Source organism: Theobroma cacao, chromosome 9 (genome assembly GCF_000208745.1).
Source record: "Theobroma cacao cultivar B97-61/B2 chromosome 9, Criollo_cocoa_genome_V2, whole genome shotgun sequence".
Lineage (NCBI taxonomy): Eukaryota > Viridiplantae > Streptophyta > Magnoliopsida > Malvales > Malvaceae > Theobroma > Theobroma cacao.
The window spans coordinates 29997128-30021836 of NC_030858.1; the positions used below are offsets into that span (position 1 = coordinate 29997128).

At 36.3% G+C, this 24709-nt stretch overlaps 4 protein-coding genes across 5 annotated transcripts; all 4 read right to left on the reverse strand.

Annotated features, from left to right (window-relative positions):
- LOC18589888 (exosome complex component RRP45B) lies at positions 1504-6765 on the reverse strand. Of its 2 annotated transcripts, XM_018126501.1 has the most exons (8): positions 6564-6765; positions 6284-6435; positions 5244-5453; positions 4768-4863; positions 4531-4645; positions 3050-3130; positions 2762-2950; positions 1504-1993 (listed from the first exon to the last, which is right to left on the reverse strand). In XM_018126501.1, the coding sequence occupies exons 2-8, from the start codon at positions 6418-6420 to the stop codon at positions 1889-1891; spliced, it is 933 nt and encodes a 310-aa protein (XP_017981990.1). In that variant the 5' UTR covers positions 6421-6435; positions 6564-6765; the 3' UTR covers positions 1504-1888. The 2 variants fall into 2 exon arrangements, with proteins under 2 accessions (XP_017981990.1, XP_017981991.1); XM_018126502.1 differs by lacking the exon at positions 6564-6765 and having other exon boundaries at positions 6263-6346.
- Positions 11776-14010, reverse strand: LOC108663182. Its single transcript, XM_018126681.1, has 2 exons — positions 14004-14010; positions 11776-13290 (listed from the first exon to the last, which is right to left on the reverse strand). The coding sequence occupies exon 2, from the start codon at positions 13282-13284 to the stop codon at positions 11881-11883; it is 1404 nt and encodes a 467-aa protein (XP_017982170.1). The 5' UTR covers positions 13285-13290; positions 14004-14010; the 3' UTR covers positions 11776-11880.
- On the reverse strand, positions 16904-19138 carry LOC108663181. The gene is made up of 2 exons (XM_018126674.1): positions 19132-19138; positions 16904-18418 (listed from the first exon to the last, which is right to left on the reverse strand). Exon 2 carries the CDS (start codon positions 18410-18412, stop codon positions 17009-17011), a length of 1404 nt encoding a protein of 467 aa, XP_017982163.1. The 5' UTR covers positions 18413-18418; positions 19132-19138; the 3' UTR covers positions 16904-17008.
- Positions 22032-24266, reverse strand: LOC108663180. The gene is made up of 2 exons (XM_018126671.1): positions 24260-24266; positions 22032-23546 (listed from the first exon to the last, which is right to left on the reverse strand). The coding sequence occupies exon 2, from the start codon at positions 23538-23540 to the stop codon at positions 22137-22139; it is 1404 nt and encodes a 467-aa protein (XP_017982160.1). The 5' UTR covers positions 23541-23546; positions 24260-24266; the 3' UTR covers positions 22032-22136.

Sequence of the window (24709 nt, forward strand, 5' to 3'; positions counted from 1 at the left end):
TGAACTGTAATCCCTTTGACTAGTGGACAAGCATGACAGGCAGCCATTAATTGATGTACAAACTCTTTCACCTCGACAATATTTGTCTATAGGATGTAACAACTTGTAACTGATCCATTAGCAATAACATGCATAGGGAAACTCAACCAATCACGGAGAATTTGTGCTATTGGTGTTGGCATAAAAGTGCATCATGGACAAGTAGTCCATAGCACTAAATATAAATTAAAGTATTCTAATCGGCTTTTCGACCCGCGAACGTCCTCTTGGTATCATGATTTATCAAAGCTTGGCTTTTATGATTTTATGTTGTCATGTTACAATAACCTGTTACAGCGAACTTTGTTACAACACTTCTTCTGCAATGATATAATGATTTATAAACAATTTCATGAGATAAAGGATCCACCGGAATAACAACTACAAAACATATGAGTCATGTCATTACTTATAAAATGTGAACAATGTTTATACTAAAAAGATATTTTTTGAAGTTAAGTGATGCGTCCTTCGTAAGGAAGGAGTTCCAATTTATACGCAAACCAAAGACACTAGTAGCTCAATATGTCTTCACATGGGCAATAGTAACTTGACAATGATTAAGCTTGAAAAATATAAAAGAGTATATTCTTTAATACACGTTCTTAACAAATAGATATATATATATATATATATATATTTTTTTTTGAGGTGGATTAAACGGGACATACTTCTAAAACACACTAACACACTTAATTATACATGTTTTTAAAGCGGAAAATCTTTTAGTCATTGTCATCCGAACAGATTGAAATAGGAATTATGGGCTTCAGGAATAAAATCATAACCAAGAGACAGTAGCCAATGATAGTGTAAGAGCATGCCTCCTTAGTCCGCGAGATCTGGGTGGTTGAATTATGAGAAGCAAACTAACGTTAAAGATCCTGGTAGCGTCTAGGGTCACTCCCTATCCATAGCGAGATCTTGCCACGTGGCCTGTGATAGGATCTCGACACATGTAAAACATGTGGTTTGGCATGTTCACGACTGAGCGTGTGCTTGAAACATAATCATCCAAGAGCTTTGTAATTTCCACGGTGAGCACCCTATCCCATCTCATCCAGCCAACCATTGTAATGGCTTCAATGGTACTTGGTAAGGTGTTGAGCGAGTCATAGTAATGAAGTTTTATGCTGGCAATTCTCTTGACTATAAGCTACGCAACCTAAATACATAGGCTTATGCAAAAAGCTCATGGTTACAAGCACTTTCTTATATGGCTTATACAAAATTACATAGGCTTACCAATTGAGGAGAGCATCAGGTCTGTCTCGTTCCCCAACTTCAGGTATATTGATTTCAACTTTCAACTTCCAAGTTCCAACATCGTTGCTTTTACTTGTAGAAGTGTTCCTACCTTGTATTATGGTGGACTGGGAATAAGGGATAAGGTTTAAGTTAGCAATCGGGGTTCAACTGAATTAACAATCAGGTTAGATCTCAAAATAGGTTTGGATTTAGGCATTTATGCCATAATACAGCAAAACACTTATAATTTCATTCATCAAGTATTTACTAAAAATGAAGATTACATAAATATTTATAAAGATTGCTAGATACTTCTAAACCAACTACAACCAGGGTCAACAATAAGAAACTAACTTGAAACCCCTAGTAAGCAACCAACTTGGACCCCAGAATGAGAAAACCTAAATTCCTTGAATAATGTTAAAATAAAATAAAATAAACAATGCAAAACTAAATTACACAAGAACAAGTAATGAATGAGGATCCTTGATGACTGCATCAACAGTTTTCCCATGGTTCCACTTTAAACTCTCCATACTGCATCCATAGGTTTCCCACGGTTCCACTTTTAAACTCTCCATATACTTTTCTGGTGACCGATTTACTTACCAACAGACTGGTCTTGTCTCTCTTTAACATTAACACCAGTAGAGGTAGGGTGGCGCTTGATCTTTCGCAAAGCTCTTTCTGTGTTGTACACTTCAACCTACATTGATTTATGATGAAACTCAATTGCGGAGCAAATAATACAAGCTTTAATAGGTAAAGTACTATTTGTAACAAGCAATTTGACAGATGAAATGAAGGATAATGGAAATTTTACATAAAGAAATGAAATAAGACATACTCGCCAGTTTCTAAAGTTGTTTCCCTAAGCAAATGATACCATAAAATGTCATATAGCTGCATGATAACAACTAGAATTTTAGGGAAGAAGTGGAAGAACTTTGTTCTAGGTTGAATATCAATACAAAGCTTCATTCTAGGGAAGAAGTAGAATTTGGCTAACCATATAATATAGGACTGCTTTTCTTTTCCTGTTTCTGAATTAGTTAGGTTACAACACAATTTTTTTTTCTGTTTAGTAGTTGGAGACAAGCAGCAAAGTAGTCAGTGTCATGAGTCTGAGAGAACTAGTATACTGGATTTTTTTGTGCTTCAGTTATCTGTTTTAACAACCAAATCTACCAAGAATTTCAAAATCAAAGAGCTTATAATTTATACAAAGTTCTCCACTTTCAAAGGTTATCCTTTGTCATTTAGTTTCATATTACATCACTGCATGTTATCAAAATTTCAAAGTTTTCTTTCTCCCTTCACATTTAGCACTTTAGTACAACCAATTATATTTCAGACACCCAACTATAGATTTGTAAAGAAATCTTTATACCATGACAAGAAAATAAATTAAGTAGCTAAGAAGAAGTCAGGTCCTTCAAGTTTAAGAAAACTATTTTGAAGATAATATTCTTACGGCTTCTTTAATTTGCTTTGTTATTCCCGCAGCCTTTGCCGTAGCAAGCTGCAAACATTGCATGATAACTCTTTGAGGGACACCTTCTCCACCAGCCTTTTGAATTGCACAAATATCACCATTTGCGTTAACTGTTGTAGTCATTCGTCCACCCATAACAGCTTCCTCATTGTGGGTTGGATCTATTACCTGAATTTCATCACATTTAAAGAGACCACAACTTTGGCTGTGAACAAGATGTGTTAATCAAATGTAGTTAGAATATCCTGATGTCAAAAATTAACTTACCAGAATGCTATCATTACTAAAAAACCCAAAGGTTATCGCAATTGGAAGATGATGCACAATCAAAGGAAGAGGCTCCCTTATCTGTCAAAAGAGAAGATATTTTCAACTACCATAATTACACATTCGATGGAGTCAAAATGAGAAGTGTGTTCAATATGATGGGAGACAAGAGGAATAGGAATGGTAAGAAAGAAGTGGAAAAAGTGATTAAAAGTGGTATTCAAGTTTTCAATAGTTCCATAACAAGGTTAAGGAGAAAAAATAAGATGATTGTACCATAACAGAACCATGATTCTTATTAAAAATCATAAGTTTAAGGAAAATTCACAATATTATGAGTATTTCTTTGCATTAGTTATATTCTCTCTCTTTGATTTTATTTCTTTTTCCCTCCACTTTTGTAGATACTTGAAAACAGATTGGAAGAAAATGTTAAAAGACAATAATTCTCTTCTTTTTTTTTCTCTCCTGATTTAAGTAACTAAACAAGAGAAACTTTAATATTCTCTCCAGCCAATCACAATGTAACAGTTGTAATTCACACCGCCACATCACACCCAACTACCCCCCCCCCCCCCCCCTCCCCCTCTCGGCATCCATACTCTTCTAAGGGAAAGGAAGTGCAAAACACAGGGAGGGAAGAAACCCCAGTAGCAAAGACAGTAGATATGTCAATTGGCTTTTAAAGGGCCATCCAATTAAGTAGGTTGATTGCATTACAAGCCTGAACTACAGCAACAACCCTGAAAGAGACACAGAAGTAACAGAAAGACCAAAATCTATTATCACTCAGCTTTTACACAACATTATAGCCGCTATTTAAAATTAGGATAAGCAAGAGACTCCACAAGCCAATTTCCCCCACGAGGTAAAAACAAGTCAAGTGAATTCTAAGTAGAACGAACATCAAACATCACCAATTGTTCAAAATTATCAATTTCTGGTACCTCTGTTAAAACAAAAAGAAGAAGAATAAAAATACAAAACAAAAACAAAAAGGAAAGCATATCATTCATATCTATTTACTTTACATGTAATCATGGCTGTTTGACTCATTGCATTAGGCATACAGTTTAATGTTGCGCGGTAATCATAGAAAATTGTAGTCACAAGTTGAACCTTGAGTTGGATGAGAAACTTTTTTTATTAGTTAGATAAGGAACTTAAAGACCTAAACAGCATCAGTCATGAAGCCTAGGTCAACAACCCACTAATCAATTGACTCCAAAACATGATTGAATTGATCCTTGCCAGTTTATTCAGATTTGATGAACATACTTCTTGTTGTTAAGTAGCAAAATGTAAAGAAAGTAAAATAAAGTTTCTTCTTGATGATGCTCAGGATTCATATTCTTAAGCACAATATTCACCTAGTTGTAAGAGCATTGAATGTAAGTGTCAAAACTCACTAGATGATTCCCATCTTAACAGTAGTGCTTTTAAAAGGTAATATTAAAAGCCAAAACAGTTAGGAATCTGACCTCAGGTGGATGTACTATTACTTCCTGACCATCTTCTCCTCCTAATGAGCATTCAGGCCTCCGGAATGTCAGTAGAGCAGCCAAAGCAGCAATATTAGCAGCATCAACAAGGTTTCTGTTTCCACAAAAAATATATTAGTTCCAACTGAAAATGAACGTCTAACATTAGCAGTGAAAAAAGTTATGGAATGATATAAAGTATAGGAAAATAAAAGCATAGAAAGATTGCAGTAGTACCCTCCATTATCTAGAATGTGGAGATCAATACGAATAGCCCACACAAACTTGCCAGCTAGAACACACAGTGATTCAGTATCCACAGCCTTGCTTTCCCTGTAAGATCACTCTAAACCTTCAATTACCTTTATTTCAATAAGAACAGCACAGTGACAAACCAGAAAGTAAGTTCCACCACATTCCCAAAAGCTTATTAAAGCTCACTTTAACCAAGAAAAATCTCAATCATTAGCAAAATAGCAATCATGAAAGAAAATGCACTTGAGAGCAAAGAAAGAAAATACATGTTCATTAGGTGACATCTAATTTAATAGAACAGTAACATATTACTGAAGAATCAAGCTTATAACAACAAAAGAAAAACTCACACACTATAAGCCCTATACATTCGAGGAAAAAGGAAAGACAGCGGGTTGGAGGAGTAAAGCTGACAAACTTCAGCTTCAATCAAATCTTTCAAAAGATAACAAAAGTACCTTAGACCACGATCAATTATACGTCCCAACTCCACAGCCAATTCTCCAGGATGGCCTGGCTCAAATGAAGGATCAGCCATTGGAGAAACCTCGGTGAAGATCGAAAGTATCCCTTCCTTAGGTCGGTCTCTATAAGGCTGAACCAGTTGAGCAGTAACAATGCCCATAACACGAGTCTGGCCTAGCTGCACCTCTGATGAGCCATCCTCTCTGCAAATTCACCATAGCAATTAAACAGTCGATTTTACCAACATATCCACCAAGCAAGCTACTTATAGTAACCTAAAAGAGGGAATTAAAAAATATATTAATTTATAATTTAATATCATCAGACAATGCAAAACAATTTTTGTTTCAACTAGAAGAACAGCATCAAACGTGATCCTCCAATTCCTAAACCAGAAATTGCACAAAGAACAGGGATATAAAGACATCTCACCTAAATAGGTACAAACATTGGTTCGAACCAAGACATCCAATTATTCACATACACATACATTTTCTTACATTCATGCAAGCATGCATACACATACAAATACTATTAAGGGATGTTAACCCACATCCATTAAGTTTAGAATTTGTTGTGGCCTCATGTTCAGGCACAGCTTCTCCACCAATTTGCCCATTAGTTTTAGCTTAACATGGTATTAGAGGCTAGGTTATTTGTCACCCTGTTTCATACTCTATTATGTTATTTGTTGCACGCATTGTCCACATCTTAGGCTCGTCTACTTCAATTTTAAGTATTAGCCTACACGTGAGGGGAGTGGTGTTATCCAATGGTAATTAAGTTTAGAGTTAGTTGTGGTCTTATGTTCGGGTTGAGCAATCTCCACGGAAATAGATTTTAGGTTGATTACACAATACAAAAGTCATAGACTGCAAGTGCAAACAACCCAAGCTTCGAATTAAGCAATTTTAATACAACAGCGTTAGACAGAGTAATTATAAGCTGAAAAAGAAAGAAACCCATTACTGCAAATAGCCAAATGCATATAAGTTGGTTTTTATATACGTACATTGAATAATGCTAAACTTGCCTGCCAAACTTGACAACAATCTTACGGTATTCATAGGGCTTTCGTCCATCGATTCGAATTTCAGAAAGCAAAGCAGTTCTGATGAAACTCTTGTCGTTCGCTGTCAACCGCCACGCATTCGCCAATCTACCTTCCATTCTTTCTCAGTTCCACTGCAACAATTGCTCCGATGCATTCTCTTAGCCGTTTTATCAAACAGTTTTTACCTTCTACTTAAGCTAAACTAATTAATTATTAAAAGGATTTAAAAAAAAAAAAAACAACAAAGCTTGAAACTTACCGCTTTTATCGTATCCTATTTTCTTTCTTTTTTTTCTATTTATTAGTGTTGAAGGGTTGGATTTTCCATAAAAAAGTGACAGCATCCAGAGAGAAATGCTTACAGTGAACGAAGAAGAACAGTGTAAGTGACTAAAACCCTAGGGTTTTGCTTTATTTCCTTCCCTGGCGTTTAATATTAATTACTCAAAACTCTTTTTTTTTTTTTTTTCATTTCAAGTTTTATATCTTTTTCTGCTGCTTTATTATTTGTTCAAAACTTTTTGTTTTTAAATTACGAAATTATAATTTTTTTAAAATACAAAATTAAAAGTGTGGTGCCTAATTAAACTCAACATTGGGCCAAGCCCAAGTTAAGATAATGCAGAAAATTCAGTAAGGTAGGAGGAGTGACCAAGATTGGCAAGAAAACCAACACACTTGTGACCTTGTTTGCAACTATGGGCGATCCATGAAATCTGTATAAGATGTCCATATTACAAATTTGAAGCTCGACCTTGTTATTATCAAATAGTTACAAATACTATATCATAAATTTCATATTAATAAGAGATGAGATAGATTTGTATATATAAATATTAATCGTTCATCACTTATCAAACATATCTTTTGAATTAAAAACGTGAACATATAATTTATAAATTTAAAAACTTAGACTAGTAACACATTGGGTCTAGCACGGTCTTTGTCTTCTTCCATAGTTATTTCAGTAGTTTTTAGATTAAAGCAGTTTGGTGGAGGTGGTGACCAACCAATCCAACGCGACGTGTATTTGTCATTCTGAATTACAATATATTTCTGATCGTTTGAATTTCAGCTCCAGTAACTCTTCCTGCCAAAGTTTTAAGCTTCATGCAACCCCGTAACTAGACATAAGATGGAAATGAACACCCCCACCCCTTTTTTTTTGGCTTATGATTGACAATATTTCTATTTATTAATTTATTAAAAATCACTTTCATATTCATATATTAAAAAACCAAAAAGAATAACATAGATACAGGTTTGGTTTTTCTGATAAGCAGCAGTGGTAATTGGGCTCACCAACCCCCACAACTAAATTCATGTACAAACAAACGAAACCTGCTCTCATTAACACCCCATTTAAATACGCTATACGTGGCATTACCTTACCTTACTTTTTTTTTTATTTTTTCAACTCTAAATTAATTCCTCTTTTGAATACACCAACCACACTTACATCATCGTCCATAAAAGAAAATTGATTTTTTTATAAAAAAAAAATCGCTTTCAAATTTTATATTTTCTTGAGAAAATAGGATTTATTTTTATGATTTTATTTTGTGATTAAATTTTCAAAAATTAAGTTTTAAAAAAAATTTAACTTCAAAATTTTCCAAATCTTACTTTTAAAAATTTTAATTCTACATGATATGGTAAAACATTTAAAGTTGATAAAAAATCCTGAAAGCAGAGCTCAATGTATATAGTTCCAAAAGATGGTGAATTAGAATATTTTAAATATTTTTAAAATTTTCTTTTTAATTTCAAGAAAATGAGGTTTCTTCAAATCAAATCTCCTTCTTGTGAATAAATAAGATAATTGATTTCTTATATAATAAAAGAAGTTAGAAACACAAATAAGATTAAATGAGTGAGAGAGAAAAATCAACACAATGAGTTTTATAAAGGTTTAGCCTTTTTGCCTACGTCCTCTTCCTTAGATCAATTAAGGAGTTTAAATTCACTATTTAGAAAAAGATTCAATACAATGCCGTTTGTGGATAAAGTACAATCTTATAATATAATACCCTTTTATGGTTAAAGCACAACCACTCTACCTTTTATCTTGGTTAATGTCACGACCCGGAACTCCCATCGAGCCCGTGACAACCGTCGCGACGTCCCGATAAGCACTCATTACCCCGAATGCCAATCGAAACCCCGCAAGGCTTAGCATCAACTTTCGCATCTCCCCGGTGAGTGACAGTTATTAAATCTCGCATTTCAAGAAATCATAAGTTGGTTCCAACTCAAAACAATAAAATATTATTTTCTAGCTCACTGGGGCATTTTCGTCAATTTTTTTTTTTTAAATTTCGAAATCCGAAAAAATGTAATATGTAAGTGGAAACACGTAATTCATGATTTAAATTAAATTTTGAAGTCTAAAACATTCGTTTAAAGTAAAATTATAGCTATTTGAATATAATAAAAACATTAAATAAAATATTCTATTTTCTTAAAACACAATATTTTCAAAGTCTTCCTAAAATAACTTTTGTAGCGTAAGAGTAAAATAAATTTATTCATATAGTAATAAAGATAATTAAAGTATGAAATTTCGTTTACAGTGACACGTGGGCCCCCAACTAACCAAGAAGGTGTAGAGCTACGAACCCTTACTTCCTATGATGCAACTCCGAGATTAATTCTCGTCTTAATCAACTATCAACAAACTGTCCTGAGCCTGAAAAATGGATAGGAAGAGGGGTGAGATTAAATAATCCCAGTGAGTAAACAATTACCATCAAAAGCATCTAAAGCCGAGTAGATGGAGACAATATAAAAACGTTATATCTCAATAATGTTCATAACACAAAATTCGTTTCAATCTATACCAAATAATTTCTTTTCATCAAAATTTCCCCGACTTATGAATTTTTTTAAACTTGGCCCCTGCCAATATCATTCTCGCGGGTACCTTCGTCAAGGTATCCCACTGAGACCGCCAAGGCTGTTCAATGACCCATACCCATAAACATGTTTTCACATCTGACACACAGCCGTTCCTTGGCGTTGGCTGAGTCTCACTCTCACGTGGTGGCCCGAACGTGAGGTGCACTCAAATCATACCTCAGGAGATACTTCACCCAACATCTCCCCCCGGAGGTAAGTATATAATTGAGTTACCGTGCCCCTCTCATAGGCAGTCCACGGAAACCCCCACCACTGCAGTGACCGTTTAATATACCACCAGACCCATAAAAATTCCAGTAGCATAATATGGCGAATAAAATGTAATCCAGTCTACCGAGACCAATCCAAAATTGTTCATATATTTCATGCCAACCCCAAAAATTTAGCCATCATGCTACCATAGTGTCATAAGCCCCAATTTCAATAACATATAAAATCATAAATTTCAACACAGTCTCCATATACTCAATTTTCCCAAAACAATATTTGATTTCAAAACCAGTATAAATCTCATTTTTATTAAAAAACATTTTAATTGGAAAACATAATATTTTATAATTTAAATTCACCATTCAATAAAAGCATCAAACAAGTATAATTACTCTAGATATTTAAGACGATAAATTGTCCACTCACAGTTCTAGGAGTCGATGTACTCCTAATCCCAGTCTTCAAGCACAATTTTGGTACTTTTACCAGTGTAATTTGCTCACCACCTATCCACAATGTACAATACATAATTCACCACATCAATGCTTGACCATTATAAAATCAATTCAGGCTCGGTATATATGCATGATATGACATGCAACTTATCCGACTACCGCTTAAATGCGGTGCTGACCTAATTCGGCCTATTACCCGATTAAATTACTAACGCGTCCAATTTAATCTCAAATTAATTTTTTTCAGTTTCTATACCTCAATTGCACCCAAATTGACTTAATGTCCCTCGGTGTGGTGCAAATTATCAGTCCTGATAGCAAATTACGAAAATACCCCTAATGGGTAAAAATTCATATTTTTGCTCCGAAAATTTCCATTATTTTTCTAGACTCATAATTCATCATTATTCATCATAATTCCTCAAATAAACATCAAGATCATCAGCCAATATTCCCCTAGAAAATTCAGCCAATAATGGTAATGGAGGAAAATAAATTCTTTTCTTGTTGTTTTGTTCCTAAATATGCTAAACTAACTTAAAACACTAACATAACTTAAAATCAAATTAATCTAACAAGTTTCTCTCTCCTAACCCATTTTTCCAGAATTGAATTCATCCTCAAATCACATGATTCAACCATGGAAAATGATGGGAAATGCATGGGAAAGGTAAAGCACAAGTCAAAATCAAGAAATTTTACCTTTGGTCACTTGTTTCCTTGAATTTTCACCAATTTTTCCTTGAATTTCTCCCCCTAGGTTTTTGTTTTTCTTTTCCCCTTTGTTTTCTTGCTATGGCCGGCCATAATGAAGAGAAAATGGTGGTGTGGGCTGATTTTTATAGTTAAATAATATAATAATCTAAACTTGCCACATGTCACTACATTATTGGTCCATTTTTTAAATTCTTATCTTTTAAGCTTTAAATCTCCACCACACATTATTCCTTAAAATATCCATAACTTAGATAAAATTCTCAAACTTATCCAAAGTCTTGGTGAAGTAATTTTTGATATTTACACTTTTGCCCCCGTAAAAATCAAAAATTACATTTTTGCCCCAAAAACTGAAAAATTGCCCATAGACATATTTTTTATCCCTTATACTCATATCATTCCCCAATTTGTCAAATGTGATCTAAATTCTCTCAAAATCTCAAATTTTGTCCGCAGATGGAAAAATTACAATTTTACCCCTATATAGTGAAAATTTCAATTTGACTCCGAATTGATCCTCGAACTCCTAATTACCATTTTGAGTCATCCCTGAACTGTGAAACTCTTAATTTCACCTTAAAATTCCTATTTGAACTAGTTCGAGGCTTAATCGACTTAATGATACCATTAGGGGCAATATCGTCTTTTAACGATTTCTCGAACTTCCTAAATATACAAACATTCTATCGAGCATGTGAATGATATTATAATTATTTTACAAAGCAGGGTTTGACAACACTACCCCCCTTAAAATAAAATTTTGTCCTCAAAATTTCACTTATCAACTCAAAGAAAAGGCGGGGTATTATCTTTTATTCGATGCTCAACTTCTCCTGTTATCTCCTTTATAGGGAATCTTAATTCACTAAAAATCATTCTTTATTTTAGTTAATCACAATATCAACCCCACATATGTGTATATGCTTTATAATCCCATTTATGCATCCAAGATCTATCTTGATTTAATCATCGCATACGATGCAGTATCATAATTCCTCAGAGTCATCCCTTTGTCCTTAATCATCTTTCGTGCCTCTATATTGCTTTGTATCCTTCTTGTATTTCGACATCAATTTATTGCTTAAGATTTAAGTTCATTTGAACTTTGTATACCTCAAGTATTTTTGAGTTCTAATTTCCACAATATAGTAAGAAATTCTTACAACCATATTCCATATGAACTCATTTACTATATTATTCTTGAAACCTTTATTTACACGTCCATCACTTGGTATTTACATCCCCTGTCACTATGTTACACCTTCGTCTAACTTTTCACTCACTTTCTCCAGATCGGACTCGTGCTTCATCTTCCGTTACAGCGAAAACTCTTGTTGAAGAACGAGTCAATGGCCTCAAAGGTGGTTGTGCTGGGGTGTTGCTACCCATTTCAGATCGTACAGTTACCCCCTGCCTCGGGTGTACTCCAGAGGAATCTCTCCTCTGCATATCCGTATGAGTTAGTGGGGATGGAGCAGCTACTGTAGCCCGTCCTAACTGTGGGCAGTCACTCCTAATGTGGCCCGGCTGGTCACAATGAAAGCATCTTATGCCCCAACACTCCCCAACATGATATCTCCCACATTTTTCGCATTTATTTAAACCTCCAAAACTCTTCTCGGAAGTACTACTCATCCCAGACCTGTTAAATCTCGGAGGTCTCTGCTGTAACTGTGAAAGTGGGGGTCGAGGAGATATCACCGGAACAGAAACAGTACTCTCAGAAGCAAATGTGTCCTTACCTCTTTTGGGCAGTTGACTAGAGGATACATTCGGGTTTCTCCTCTTTGCAAACTCAGCTCGCATTCTCCGATTTTCATTCGTGAGTTTTTCGGCCCTTAAAGCCATCTGTACAACTTCTTTATGAGGCTCCCGGCCTGTCACAGTCATCCTCTCTCTGATCTCGTTACGGAGCCCTTCTTCAAAATAACTAGCTTGATCTTGCTCAGACTTCACCAGGTCTGGCACATATGACATCAGCTCGTTAAAACGAGCCTCGTACTCTTCTATGGTTAAATTCCCTTGTTGTAAACTTAGGAATTCTCTCTTCTTCTCTTTTTGATGAAAGTAGGTGTAGTATTGACCGTCGAATTCTTGTAGGAAGTCTATCCAAGTCAACGAAGTAATGGAACGTGATTTTACCGAGCTCCACCATGTACGAGCCCTCTTCTCTAGTAATCTTGTGGCCACCATTAACTTCATATCATCATCCAATTTCATATCCACAAATGTCTCCGTTACCTGAGTAATCCAATCTTTAGCTGCGGTTGCATCCAAATCACCAACAAAAGAAGTGCAACCCAGCTGCCTAGCTTCCTTAAGCTTTTTGGAAATGGAGACATCTGGCACTGGTGGTGGAACAAGAGGTGGTGGTGGTGGCACTGGAGATACTGCTGGGGGAACAGTATGAGGGACTCGACCAGCTTGAGCTTGGCCCATAATGACATTAAGAAAAGCTGCTAATGCCTGGACTGCCTCAAGAGACATGGCATGAACACCAGGAGTAGCAGTAGGTGGTGGAGGAGGTGGAGGAATCTCAGTAGGCTCAACAGCAGGTGCTGCTCGAAAAGTAGGTGCAGCAGACTCCCTTTCCACGGGATCTGGCTGACTAAGTCTAGCACGGCCTCTTCCCCTCCCTACTGACCTATAGAGAGGTGGACGCCCACGTCGAGGAGGCATGGTACTCTACAATAAGAAATGGAATAGACTTAGATGACTTTAAATTCTATATGCAACTAACTCGATATAACCTAACTTAACTTGACTTACTTAACTTAACTTAACTTGGGCCACGCAGTGTCAGTGTGGATTTCTTAAAACAACTTTAAAATCAAAAACTTTGAAATCCAAAGCTTTAAAATCAAAATCTTTGATCTTTAAACCATGCTCTGATACCAATCTAATTGTCACGACCCGGAACTCCCATCGGGCCCGTGACAACCGCCGCGACGTCCCGATAAGCACTCATTACCCCGAATGCCGATCGAAACCCCGCAAGGCTTAGCATCAACTTCCGCATCTCCCCGGTGAGCGACAGTTATTAAATCTCGCATTTCAAGAAATCATAAGTTGTTTCCAACTCAAAACAATAAAAATATTATTTTCTAGCTCACTGGGGCATTTTCGTCATTTTTTTTTTGAAATTTCGAAATCCGAAAAAATGTAATATGTAAGTGGAAACACATATTTCATGATTTAAATTAAATTTTGAAGTCTAAAACATTCGTTTAAAGTAAAATTATAGCTATTTGAATATAATAAAAACATTAAATAAAATATTCTATTTTCTTAAAACACAATATTTTCAAAGTCTTCCTAAAATAACTTTTGTAGCGTAAGAGTAAAATAAATTTATTCATATAGTAATAAAGATAATTAAAGTATGAAATTTCGTTTACAGTGACACGTGGGCCCCCAACTAACCAAGAAGGTGTAGAGCTACGAACCCTTACTTCCTATGATGCAACTCCGAGATTAATTCTCGTCTTAATCAACTATCAACAAACTGTCCTGAGCCTGAAAAATGGATAGGAAGAGGGGTGAGATTAAATAATCCCAGTGAGTAAACAATTACCATCAAAAGCATCTAAAGCCGAGTAGATGGAGACAATATAAAAACGTTATATCTCAATAATGTTCATAACACAAAATTCGTTTCAATCTATACCAAATAATTTCTTTTCATCAAAATTTCCCCGACTTATGAATTTTTTTAAACTTGGCCCCTGCCAATATCATTCTCGCGGGTACCTTCGTCAAGGTATCCCACTGAGACCGCCAAGGCTGTTCAATGACCCATACCCATAAACATGTTTTCACATCTGACACACAGCCGTTCCTTGGCGTTGGCTGAGTCTCACTCTCACGTGGTGGCCCGAACGTGAGGTGCACTCAAATCATACCTCAGGAGATACTTCACCCAACATCTCCCCCCGGAGGTAAGTATATAATTGAGTTACCGTGCCCCTCTCATAGGCAGTCCACGGAAACCCCCACCACTGCAGTGACCGTTTAATATACCACCAGACCCATAAAAATTCCAGTAGCATAATATGGCGAATAAAATGTAATCCAGTCTACCGAGACCAATCCAAAATTGTTCATATATTTCATGCCAACCCCAAAAATTTAGCCATCATGCTACCATAGTGTCATAAGCCCCAATTTCAATAACATATAAAATCATAAATTTCAACACAGTCTCCATATACTCAATTTTCCCAAAACAATATTTGATTTCAAAACCAGTATAAATCTCATTTTTATTAAAAAACATTTTAATTGGAAAACATAATATTTTATAATTTAAATTCACCATTCAATAAAAGCATCAAACAAGTATAATTACTCTAGATATTTAAGACGATAAATTGTCCACTCACAGTTCTAGGAGTCGATGTACTCCTAATCCCAGTCTTCAAGCACAATTTTGGTACTTTTACCAGTGTAATTTGCTCACCACCTATCCACAATGTACAATACATAATTCACCACATCAATGCTTGACCATTATAAAATCAATTCAGGCTCGGTATATATGCATGATATGACATGCAACTTATCCGACTACCGCTTAAATGCGGTGCTGACCTAATTCGGCCTATTACCCGATTAAATTACTAACGCGTCCAATTTAATCTCAAATTAATTTTTTTCAGTTTCTATACCTCAATTGCACCCAAATTGACTTAATGTCCCTCGGTGTGGTGCAAATTATCAGTCCTGATAGCAAATTACGAAAATACCCCTAATGGGTAAAAATTCATATTTTTGCTCCGAAAATTTCCATTATTTTTCTAGACTCATAATTCATCATTATTCATCATAATTCCTCAAATAAACATCAAGATCATCAGCCAATATTCCCCTAGAAAATTCAGCCAATAATGGTAATGGAGGAAAATAAATTCTTTTCTTGTTGTTTTGTTCCTAAATATGCTAAACTAACTTAAAACACTAACATAACTTAAAATCAAATTAATCTAACAAGTTTCTCTCTCCTAACCCATTTTTCCAGAATTGAATTCATCCTCAAATCACATGATTCAACCATGGAAAATGATGGGAAATGCATGGGAAAGGTAAAGCACAAGTCAAAATCAAGAAATTTTACCTTTGGTCACTTGTTTCCTTGAATTTTCACCAATTTTTCCTTGAATTTCTCCCCCTAGGTTTTTGTTTTTCTTTTCCCCTTTGTTTTCTTGCTATGGCCGGCCATAATGAAGAGAAAATGGTGGTGTGGGCTGATTTTTATAGTTAAATAATATAATAATCTAAACTTGCCACATGTCACTACATTATTGGTCCATTTTTTAAATTCTTATCTTTTAAGCTTTAAATCTCCACCACACATTATTCCTTAAAATATCCATAACTTAGATAAAATTCTCAAACTTATCCAAAGTCTTGGTGAAGTAATTTTTGATATTTACACTTTTGCCCCCGTAAAAATCAAAAATTACATTTTTGCCCCAAAAACTGAAAAATTGCCCATAGACATATTTTTTATCCCTTATACTCATATCATTCCCCAATTTGTCAAATGTGATCTAAATTCTCTCAAAATCTCAAATTTTGTCCGCAGATGGAAAAATTACAATTTTACCCCTATATAGTGAAAATTTCAATTTGACTCCGAATTGATCCTCGAACTCCTAATTACCATTTTGAGTCATCCCTGAACTGTGAAACTCTTAATTTCACCTTAAAATTCCTATTTGAACTAGTTCGAGGCTTAATCGACTTAATGATACCATTAGGGGCAATATCGTCTTTTAACGATTTCTCGAACTTCCTAAATATACAAACATTCTATCGAGCATGTGAATGATATTATAATTATTTTACAAAGCAGGGTTTGACAACACTACCCCCCTTAAAATAAAATTTTGTCCTCAAAATTTCACTTATCAACTCAAAGAAAAGGCGGGGTATTATCTTTTATTCGATGCTCAACTTCTCCTGTTATCTCCTTTATAGGGAATCTTAATTCACTAAAAATCATTCTTTATTTTAGTTAATCACAATATCAACCCCACATATGTGTATATGCTTTATAATCCCATTTATGCATCCAAGATCTATCTTGATTTAATCATCGCATACGATGCAGTATCATAATTCCTCAGAGTCATCCCTTTGTCCTTAATCATCTTTCGTGCCTCTATATTGCTTTGTATCCTTCTTGTATTTCGACATCAATTTATTGCTTAAGATTTAAGTTCATTTGAACTTTGTATACCTCAAGTATTTTTGAGTTCTAATTTCCACAATATAGTAAGAAATTCTTACAACCATATTCCATATGAACTCATTTACTATATTATTCTTGAAACCTTTATTTACACGTCCATCACTTGGTATTTACATCCCCTATCACTATTTTACACCTTCGTCTAACTTTTCACTCACTTTCTCCAGATCGGACTCGTGCTTCATCTTCCGTTACAGCGAAAACTCTTGTTGAAGAACGAGTCAATGGCCTCAAAGGTGGTTGTGCTGGGGTGTTGCTACCCATTTCAGATCGTACAGTTACCCCCTGCCTCGGGTGTACTCCAGAGGAATCTCTCCTCTGCATATCCGTATGAGTTAGTGGGGATGGAGCAGCTACTGTAGCCCGTCCTAACTGTGGGCAGTCACTCCTAATGTGGCCCGGCTGGTCACAATGAAAGCATCTTATGCCCCAACACTCCCCAACATGATATCTCCCACATTTTTCGCATTTATTTAAACCTCCAAAACTCTTCTCGGAAGTACTACTCATCCCAGACCTGTTAAATCTCGGAGGTCTCTGCTGTAACTGTGAAAGTGGGGGTCGAGGAGATATCACCGGAACAGAAACAGTACTCTCAGAAGCAAATGTGTCCTTACCTCTTTTGGGCAGTTGACTAGAGGATACATTCGGGTTTCTCCTCTTTGCAAACTCAGCTCGCATTCTCCGATTTTCATTCGTGAGTTTTTCGGCCCTTAAAGCCATCTGTACAACTTCTTTATGAGGCTCCCGGCCTGTCACAGTCATCCTCTCTCTGATCTCGTTACGGAGCCCTTCTTCAAAATAACTAGCTTGATCTTGCTCAGACTTCACCAGGTCTGGCACATATGACATCAGCTCGTTAAAACGAGCCTCGTACTCTTCTATGGTTAAATTCCCTTGTTGTAAACTTAGGAATTCTCTCTTCTTCTCTTTTTGATGAAAGTAGGTGTAGTATTGACCGTCGAATTCTTGTAGGAAGTCTATCCAAGTCAACGAAGTAATGGAACGTGATTTTACCGAGCTCCACCATGTACGAGCCCTCTTCTCTAGTAATCTTGTGGCCACCATTAACTTCATATCATCATCCAATTTCATATCCACAAATGTCTCCGTTACCTGAGTAATCCAATCTTTAGCTGCGGTTGCATCCAAATCACCAACAAAAGAAGTGCAACCCAGCTGCCTAGCTTCCTTAAGCTTTTTGGAAATGGAGACATCTGGCACTGGTGGTGGAACAAGAGGTGGTGGTGGTGGCACTGGAGATACTGCTGGGGGAACAGTATGAGGGACTCGACCAGCTTGAGCTTGGCCCATAATGACATTAAGAAAAGCTGCTAATGCCTGGACTGCCTCAAGAGACATGGCATGAACACCAGGAGTAGCAGTAGGTGGTGGAGGAGGTGGAGGAATCTCAGTAGGCTCAACAGCAGGTGCTGCTCGAAAAGTAGGTGCAGCAGACTCCCTTTCCACGGGATCTGGCTGACTAAGTCTAGCACGGCCTCTTCCCCTCCCTACTGACCTATAGAGAGGTGGACGCCCACGTCGAGGAGGCATGGTACTCTACAATAAGAAATGGAATAGACTTAGATGACTTTAAATTCTATATGCAACTAACTCGATATAACCTAACTTAACTTGACTTACTTAACTTAACTTAACTTGGGCCACGCAGTGTCAGTGTGGATTTCTTAAAACAACTTTAAAATCAAAAACTTTGAAATCCAAAGCTTTAAAATCAAAATCTTTGATCTTTAAACCATGCTCTGATACCAATCTAATTGTCACGACCCGGAACTCCCATCGGGCCCGTGACAACCGCCGCGACGTCCCGATAAGCACTCATTACCCCGAATGCCGATCGAAACCCCGCAAGGCTTAGCATCAACTTCCGCATCTCCCCGGTGAGCGACAGTTATTAAATCTCGCATTTCAAGAAATCATAAGTTGTTTCCAACTCAAAACAATAAAAATATTATTTTCTAGCTCACTGGGGCATTTTCGTCATTTTTTTTTTGAAATTTCGAAATCCGAAAAAATGTAATATGTAAGTGGAAACACATATTTCATGATTTAAATTAAATTTTGAAGTCTAAAACATTCGTTTAAAGTAAAATTATAGCTATTTGAATATAATAAAAACATTAAATAAAATATTCTATTTTCTTAAAACACAATATTTTCAAAGTCTTCCTAAAATAACTTTTGTAGCGTAAGAGTAAAATAAATTTATTCATATAGTAATAAAGATAATTAAAGTATGAAATTTCGTTTACAGTGACACGTGGGCCCCCAACTAACCAAGAAGGTGTAGAGCTACGAACCCTTACTTCCTATGATGCAACTCCGAGATTAATTCTCGTCTTAATCAACTATCAACAAACTGTCCTGAGCCTGAAAAATGGATAGGAAGAGGGGTGAGATTAAATAATCCCAGTGAGTAAACAATTACCATCAAAAGCATCTAAAGCCGAGTAGATGGAGACAATATAAAAACGTTATATCTCAATAATGTTCATAACACAAAATTCGTTTCAATCTATACCAAATAATTTCTTTTCATCAAAATTTCCCCGACTTATGAATTTTTTTAAACTTGGCCCCTGCCAATATCATTCTCGCGGGTACCTTCGTCAAGGTATCCCACTGAGACCGCCAAGGCTGTTCAATGACCCATACCCATAAACATGTTTTCACATCTGACACACAGCCGTTCCTTGGCGTTGGCTGAGTCTCACTCTCACGTGGTGGCCCGAACGTGAGGTGCACTCAAATCATACCTCAGGAGATACTTCACCCAACATCTCCCCCCGGAGGTAAGTATATAATTGAGTTACCGTGCCCCTCTCATAGGCAGTCCACGGAAACCCCCACCACTGCAGTGACCGTTTAATATACCACCAGACCCATAAAAATTCCAGTAGCATAATATGGCGAATAAAATGTAATCCAGTCTACCGAGACCAATCCAAAATTGTTCATATATTTCATGCCAACCCCAAAAATTTAGCCATCATGCTACCATAGTGTCATAAGCCCCAATTTCAATAACATATAAAATCATAAATTTCAACACAGTCTCCATATACTCAATTTTCCCAAAACAATATTTGATTTCAAAACCAGTATAAATCTCATTTTTATTAAAAAACATTTTAATTGGAAAACATAATATTTTATAATTTAAATTCACCATTCAATAAAAGCATCAAACAAGTATAATTACTCTAGATATTTAAGACGATAAATTGTCCACTCACAGTTCTAGGAGTCGATGTACTCCTAATCCCAGTCTTCAAGCACAATTTTGGTACTTTTACCAGTGTAATTTGCTCACCACCTATCCACAATGTACAATACATAATTCACCACATCAATGCTTGACCATTATAAAATCAATTCAGGCTCGGTATATATGCATGATATGACATGCAACTTATCCGACTACCGCTTAAATGCGGTGCTGACCTAATTCGGCCTATTACCCGATTAAATTACTAACGCGTCCAATTTAATCTCAAATTAATTTTTTTCAGTTTCTATACCTCAATTGCACCCAAATTGACTTAATGTCCCTCAGTGTGGTGCAAATTATCAGTCCCGATAGCAAATTACGAAAATACCCCTAATGGGTAAAAATTCATATTTTTGCTCCAAAAATTTCCATTATTTTTCTAGACTCATAATTCATCATTATTCATCATAATTCCTCAAATAAACATCAAGATCATCAGCCAATATTCCCCTAGAAAATTCAGCCAATAATGGTAATGGAGGAAAATAAATTCTTTTCTTGTTGTTTTGTTCCTAAATATGCTAAACTAACTTAAAACACTAACATAACTTAAAATCAAATTAATCTAACAAGTTTCTCTCTCCTAACCCATTTTTCCAGAATTGAATTCATCCTCAAATCACATGATTCAACCATGGAAAATGATGGGAAATGCATGGGAAAGGTAAAGCACAAGTCAAAATCAAGAAATTTTACCTTTGGTCACTTGTTTCCTTGAATTTTCACCAATTTTTCCTTGAATTTCTCCCCCTAGGTTTTTGTTTTTCTTTTCCCCTTTGTTTTCTTGCTATGGCCGGCCATAATGAAGAGAAAATGGTGGTGTGGGCTGATTTTTATAGTTAAATAATATAATAATCTAAACTTGCCACATGTCACTACATTATTGGTCCATTTTTTAAATTCTTATCTTTTAAGCTTTAAATCTCCACCACACATTATTCCTTAAAATATCCATAACTTAGATAAAATTCTCAAACTTATCCAAAGTCTTGGTGAAGTAATTTTTTATATTTACACTTTTGCCCCCGTAAAAATCAAAAATTACATTTTTGCCCCAAAAACTGAAAAATTGCCCATAGACATATTTTTTATCCCTTATACTCATATCATTCCCCAATTTGTCAAATGTGATCTAAATTCTCTCAAAATCTCAAATTTTGTCCGCAGATGGAAAAATTACAATTTTACCCCTATATAGTGAAAATTTCAATTTGACTCCGAATTGATCCTCGAACTCCTAATTACCATTTTGAGTCATCCCTGAACTGTGAAACTCTTAATTTCACCTTAAAATTCCTATTTGAACTAGTTCGAGGCTTAATCGACTTAATGATACCATTAGGGGCAATATCGTCTTTTAACGATTTCTCGAACTTCCTAAATATACAAACATTCTATCGAGCATGTGAATGACATTATAATTATTTTACAAAGCAGGGTTTGACAACACTACCCCCCTTAAAATAAAATTTTGTCCTCAAAATTTCACTTATCAACTCAAAGAAAAGGCGGGGTATTATCTTTTATTCGATGCTCAACTTCTCCTGTTATCTCCTTTATAGGGAATCTTAATTCACTAAAAATCATTCTTTATTTTAGTTAATCACAATATCAACCCCACATATGTGTATATGCTTTATAATCCCATTTATGCATCCAAGATCTATCTTGATTTAATCATCGCATACGATGCAGTATCATAATTCCTCAGAGTCATCCCTTTGTCCTTAATCATCTTTCGTGCCTCTATATTGCTTTGTATCCTTCTTGTATTTCGACATCAATTTATTGCTTAAGATTTAAGTTCATTTGAACTTTGTATACCTCAAGTATTTTTGAGTTCTAATTTCCACAATATAGTAAGAAATTCTTACAACCATATTCCATATGAACTCATTTACTATATTATTCTTGAAACCTTTATTTACACGTCCATCACTTGGTATTTACATCCCCTATCACTATTTTACACCTTCGTCTAACTTTTCACTCACTTTCTCCAGATCGGACTCGTGCTTCATCTTCCGTTACAGCGAAAACTCTTGTTGAAGAACGAGTCAATGGCCTCAAAGGTGGTTGTGCTGGGGTGTTGCTACCCATTTCAGATCGTACAGTTACCCCCTGCCTCGGGTGTACTCCAGAGGAATCTCTCCTCTGCATATCCGTATGAGTTAGTGGGGATGGAGCAGCTACTGTAGCCCGTCCTAACTGTGGGCAGTCACTCCTAATGTGGCCCGGCTGGTCACAATGAAAGCATCTTATGCCCCAACACTCCCCAACATGATATCTCCCACATTTTTCGCATTTATTTAAACCTCCAAAACTCTTCTCGGAAGTACTACTCATCCCAGACCTGTTAAATCTCGGAGGTCTCTGCTGTAACTGTGAAAGTGGGGGTCGAGGAGATATCACCGGAACAGAAACAGTACTCTCAGAAGCAAATGTGTCCTTACCTCTTTTGGGCAGTTGACTAGAGGATACATTCGGGTTTCTCCTCTTTGCAAACTCAGCTCGCATTCTCCGATTTTCATTCGTGAGTTTTTCGGCCCTTAAAGCCATCTGTACAACTTCTTTATGAGGCTCCCGGCCTGTCACAGTCATCCTCTCTCTGATCTCGTTACGGAGCCCTTCTTCAAAATAACTAGCTTGATCTTGCTCAGACTTCACCAGGTCTGGCACATATGACATCAGCTCGTTAAAACGAGCCTCGTACTCTTCTATGGTTAAATTCCCTTGTTGTAAACTTAGGAATTCTCTCTTCTTCTCTTTTTGATGAAAGTAGGTGTAGTATTGACCGTCGAATTCTTGTAGGAAGTCTATCCAAGTCAACGAAGTAATGGAACGTGATTTTACCGAGCTCCACCATGTACGAGCCCTCTTCTCTAGTAATCTTGTGGCCACCATTAACTTCATATCATCATCCAATTTCATATCCACAAATGTCTCCGTTACCTGAGTAATCCAATCTTTAGCTGCGGTTGCATCCAAATCACCAACAAAAGAAGTGCAACCCAGCTGCCTAGCTTCCTTAAGCTTTTTGGAAATGGAGACATCTGGCACTGGTGGTGGAACAAGAGGTGGTGGTGGTGGCACTGGAGATACTGCTGGGGGAACAGTATGAGGGACTCGACCAGCTTGAGCTTGGCCCATAATGACATTAAGAAAAGCTGCTAATGCCTGGACTGCCTCAAGAGACATGGCATGAACACCAGGAGTAGCAGTAGGTGGTGGAGGAGGTGGAGGAATCTCAGTAGGCTCAACAGCAGGTGCTGCTCGAAAAGTAGGTGCAGCAGACTCCCTTTCCACGGGATCTGGCTGACTAAGTCTAGCACGGCCTCTTCCCCTCCCTACTGACCTATAGAGAGGTGGACGCCCACGTCGAGGAGGCATGGTACTCTACAATAAGAAATGGAATAGACTTAGATGACTTTAAATTCTATATGCAACTAACTCGATATAACCTAACTTAACTTGACTTACTTAACTTAACTTAACTTGGGCCACGCAGTGTCAGTGTGGATTTCTTAAAACAACTTTAAAATCAAAAACTTTGAAATCCAAAGCTTTAAAATCAAAATCTTTGATCTTTAAACCATGCTCTGATACCAATCTAATTGTCACGACCCGGAACTCCCATCGGGCCCGTGACAACCGCCGCGACGTCCCGATAAGCACTCATTACCCCGAATGCCGATCGAAACCCCGCAAGGCTTAGCATCAACTTCCGCATCTCCCCGGTGAGCGACAGTTATTAAATCTCGCATTTCAAGAAATCATAAGTTGTTTCCAACTCAAAACAATAAAAATATTATTTTCTAGCTCACTGGGGCATTTTCGTCATTTTTTTTTTGAAATTTCGAAATCCGAAAAAATGTAATATGTAAGTGGAAACACATATTTCATGATTTAAATTAAATTTTGAAGTCTAAAACATTCGTTTAAAGTAAAATTATAGCTATTTGAATATAATAAAAACATTAAATAAAATATTCTATTTTCTTAAAACACAATATTTTCAAAGTCTTCCTAAAATAACTTTTGTAGCGTAAGAGTAAAATAAATTTATTCATATAGTAATAAAGATAATTAAAGTATGAAATTTCGTTTACAGTGACACGTGGGCCCCCAACTAACCAAGAAGGTGTAGAGCTACGAACCCTTACTTCCTATGATGCAACTCCGAGATTAATTCTCGTCTTAATCAACTATCAACAAACTGTCCTGAGCCTGAAAAATGGATAGGAAGAGGGGTGAGATTAAATAATCCCAGTGAGTAAACAATTACCATCAAAAGCATCTAAAGCCGAGTAGATGGAGACAATATAAAAACGTTATATCTCAATAATGTTCATAACACAAAATTCGTTTCAATCTATACCAAATAATTTCTTTTCATCAAAATTTCCCCGACTTATGAATTTTTTTAAACTTGGCCCCTGCCAATATCATTCTCGCGGGTACCTTCGTCAAGGTATCCCACTGAGACCGCCAAGGCTGTTCAATGACCCATACCCATAAACATGTTTTCACATCTGACACACAGCCGTTCCTTGGCGTTG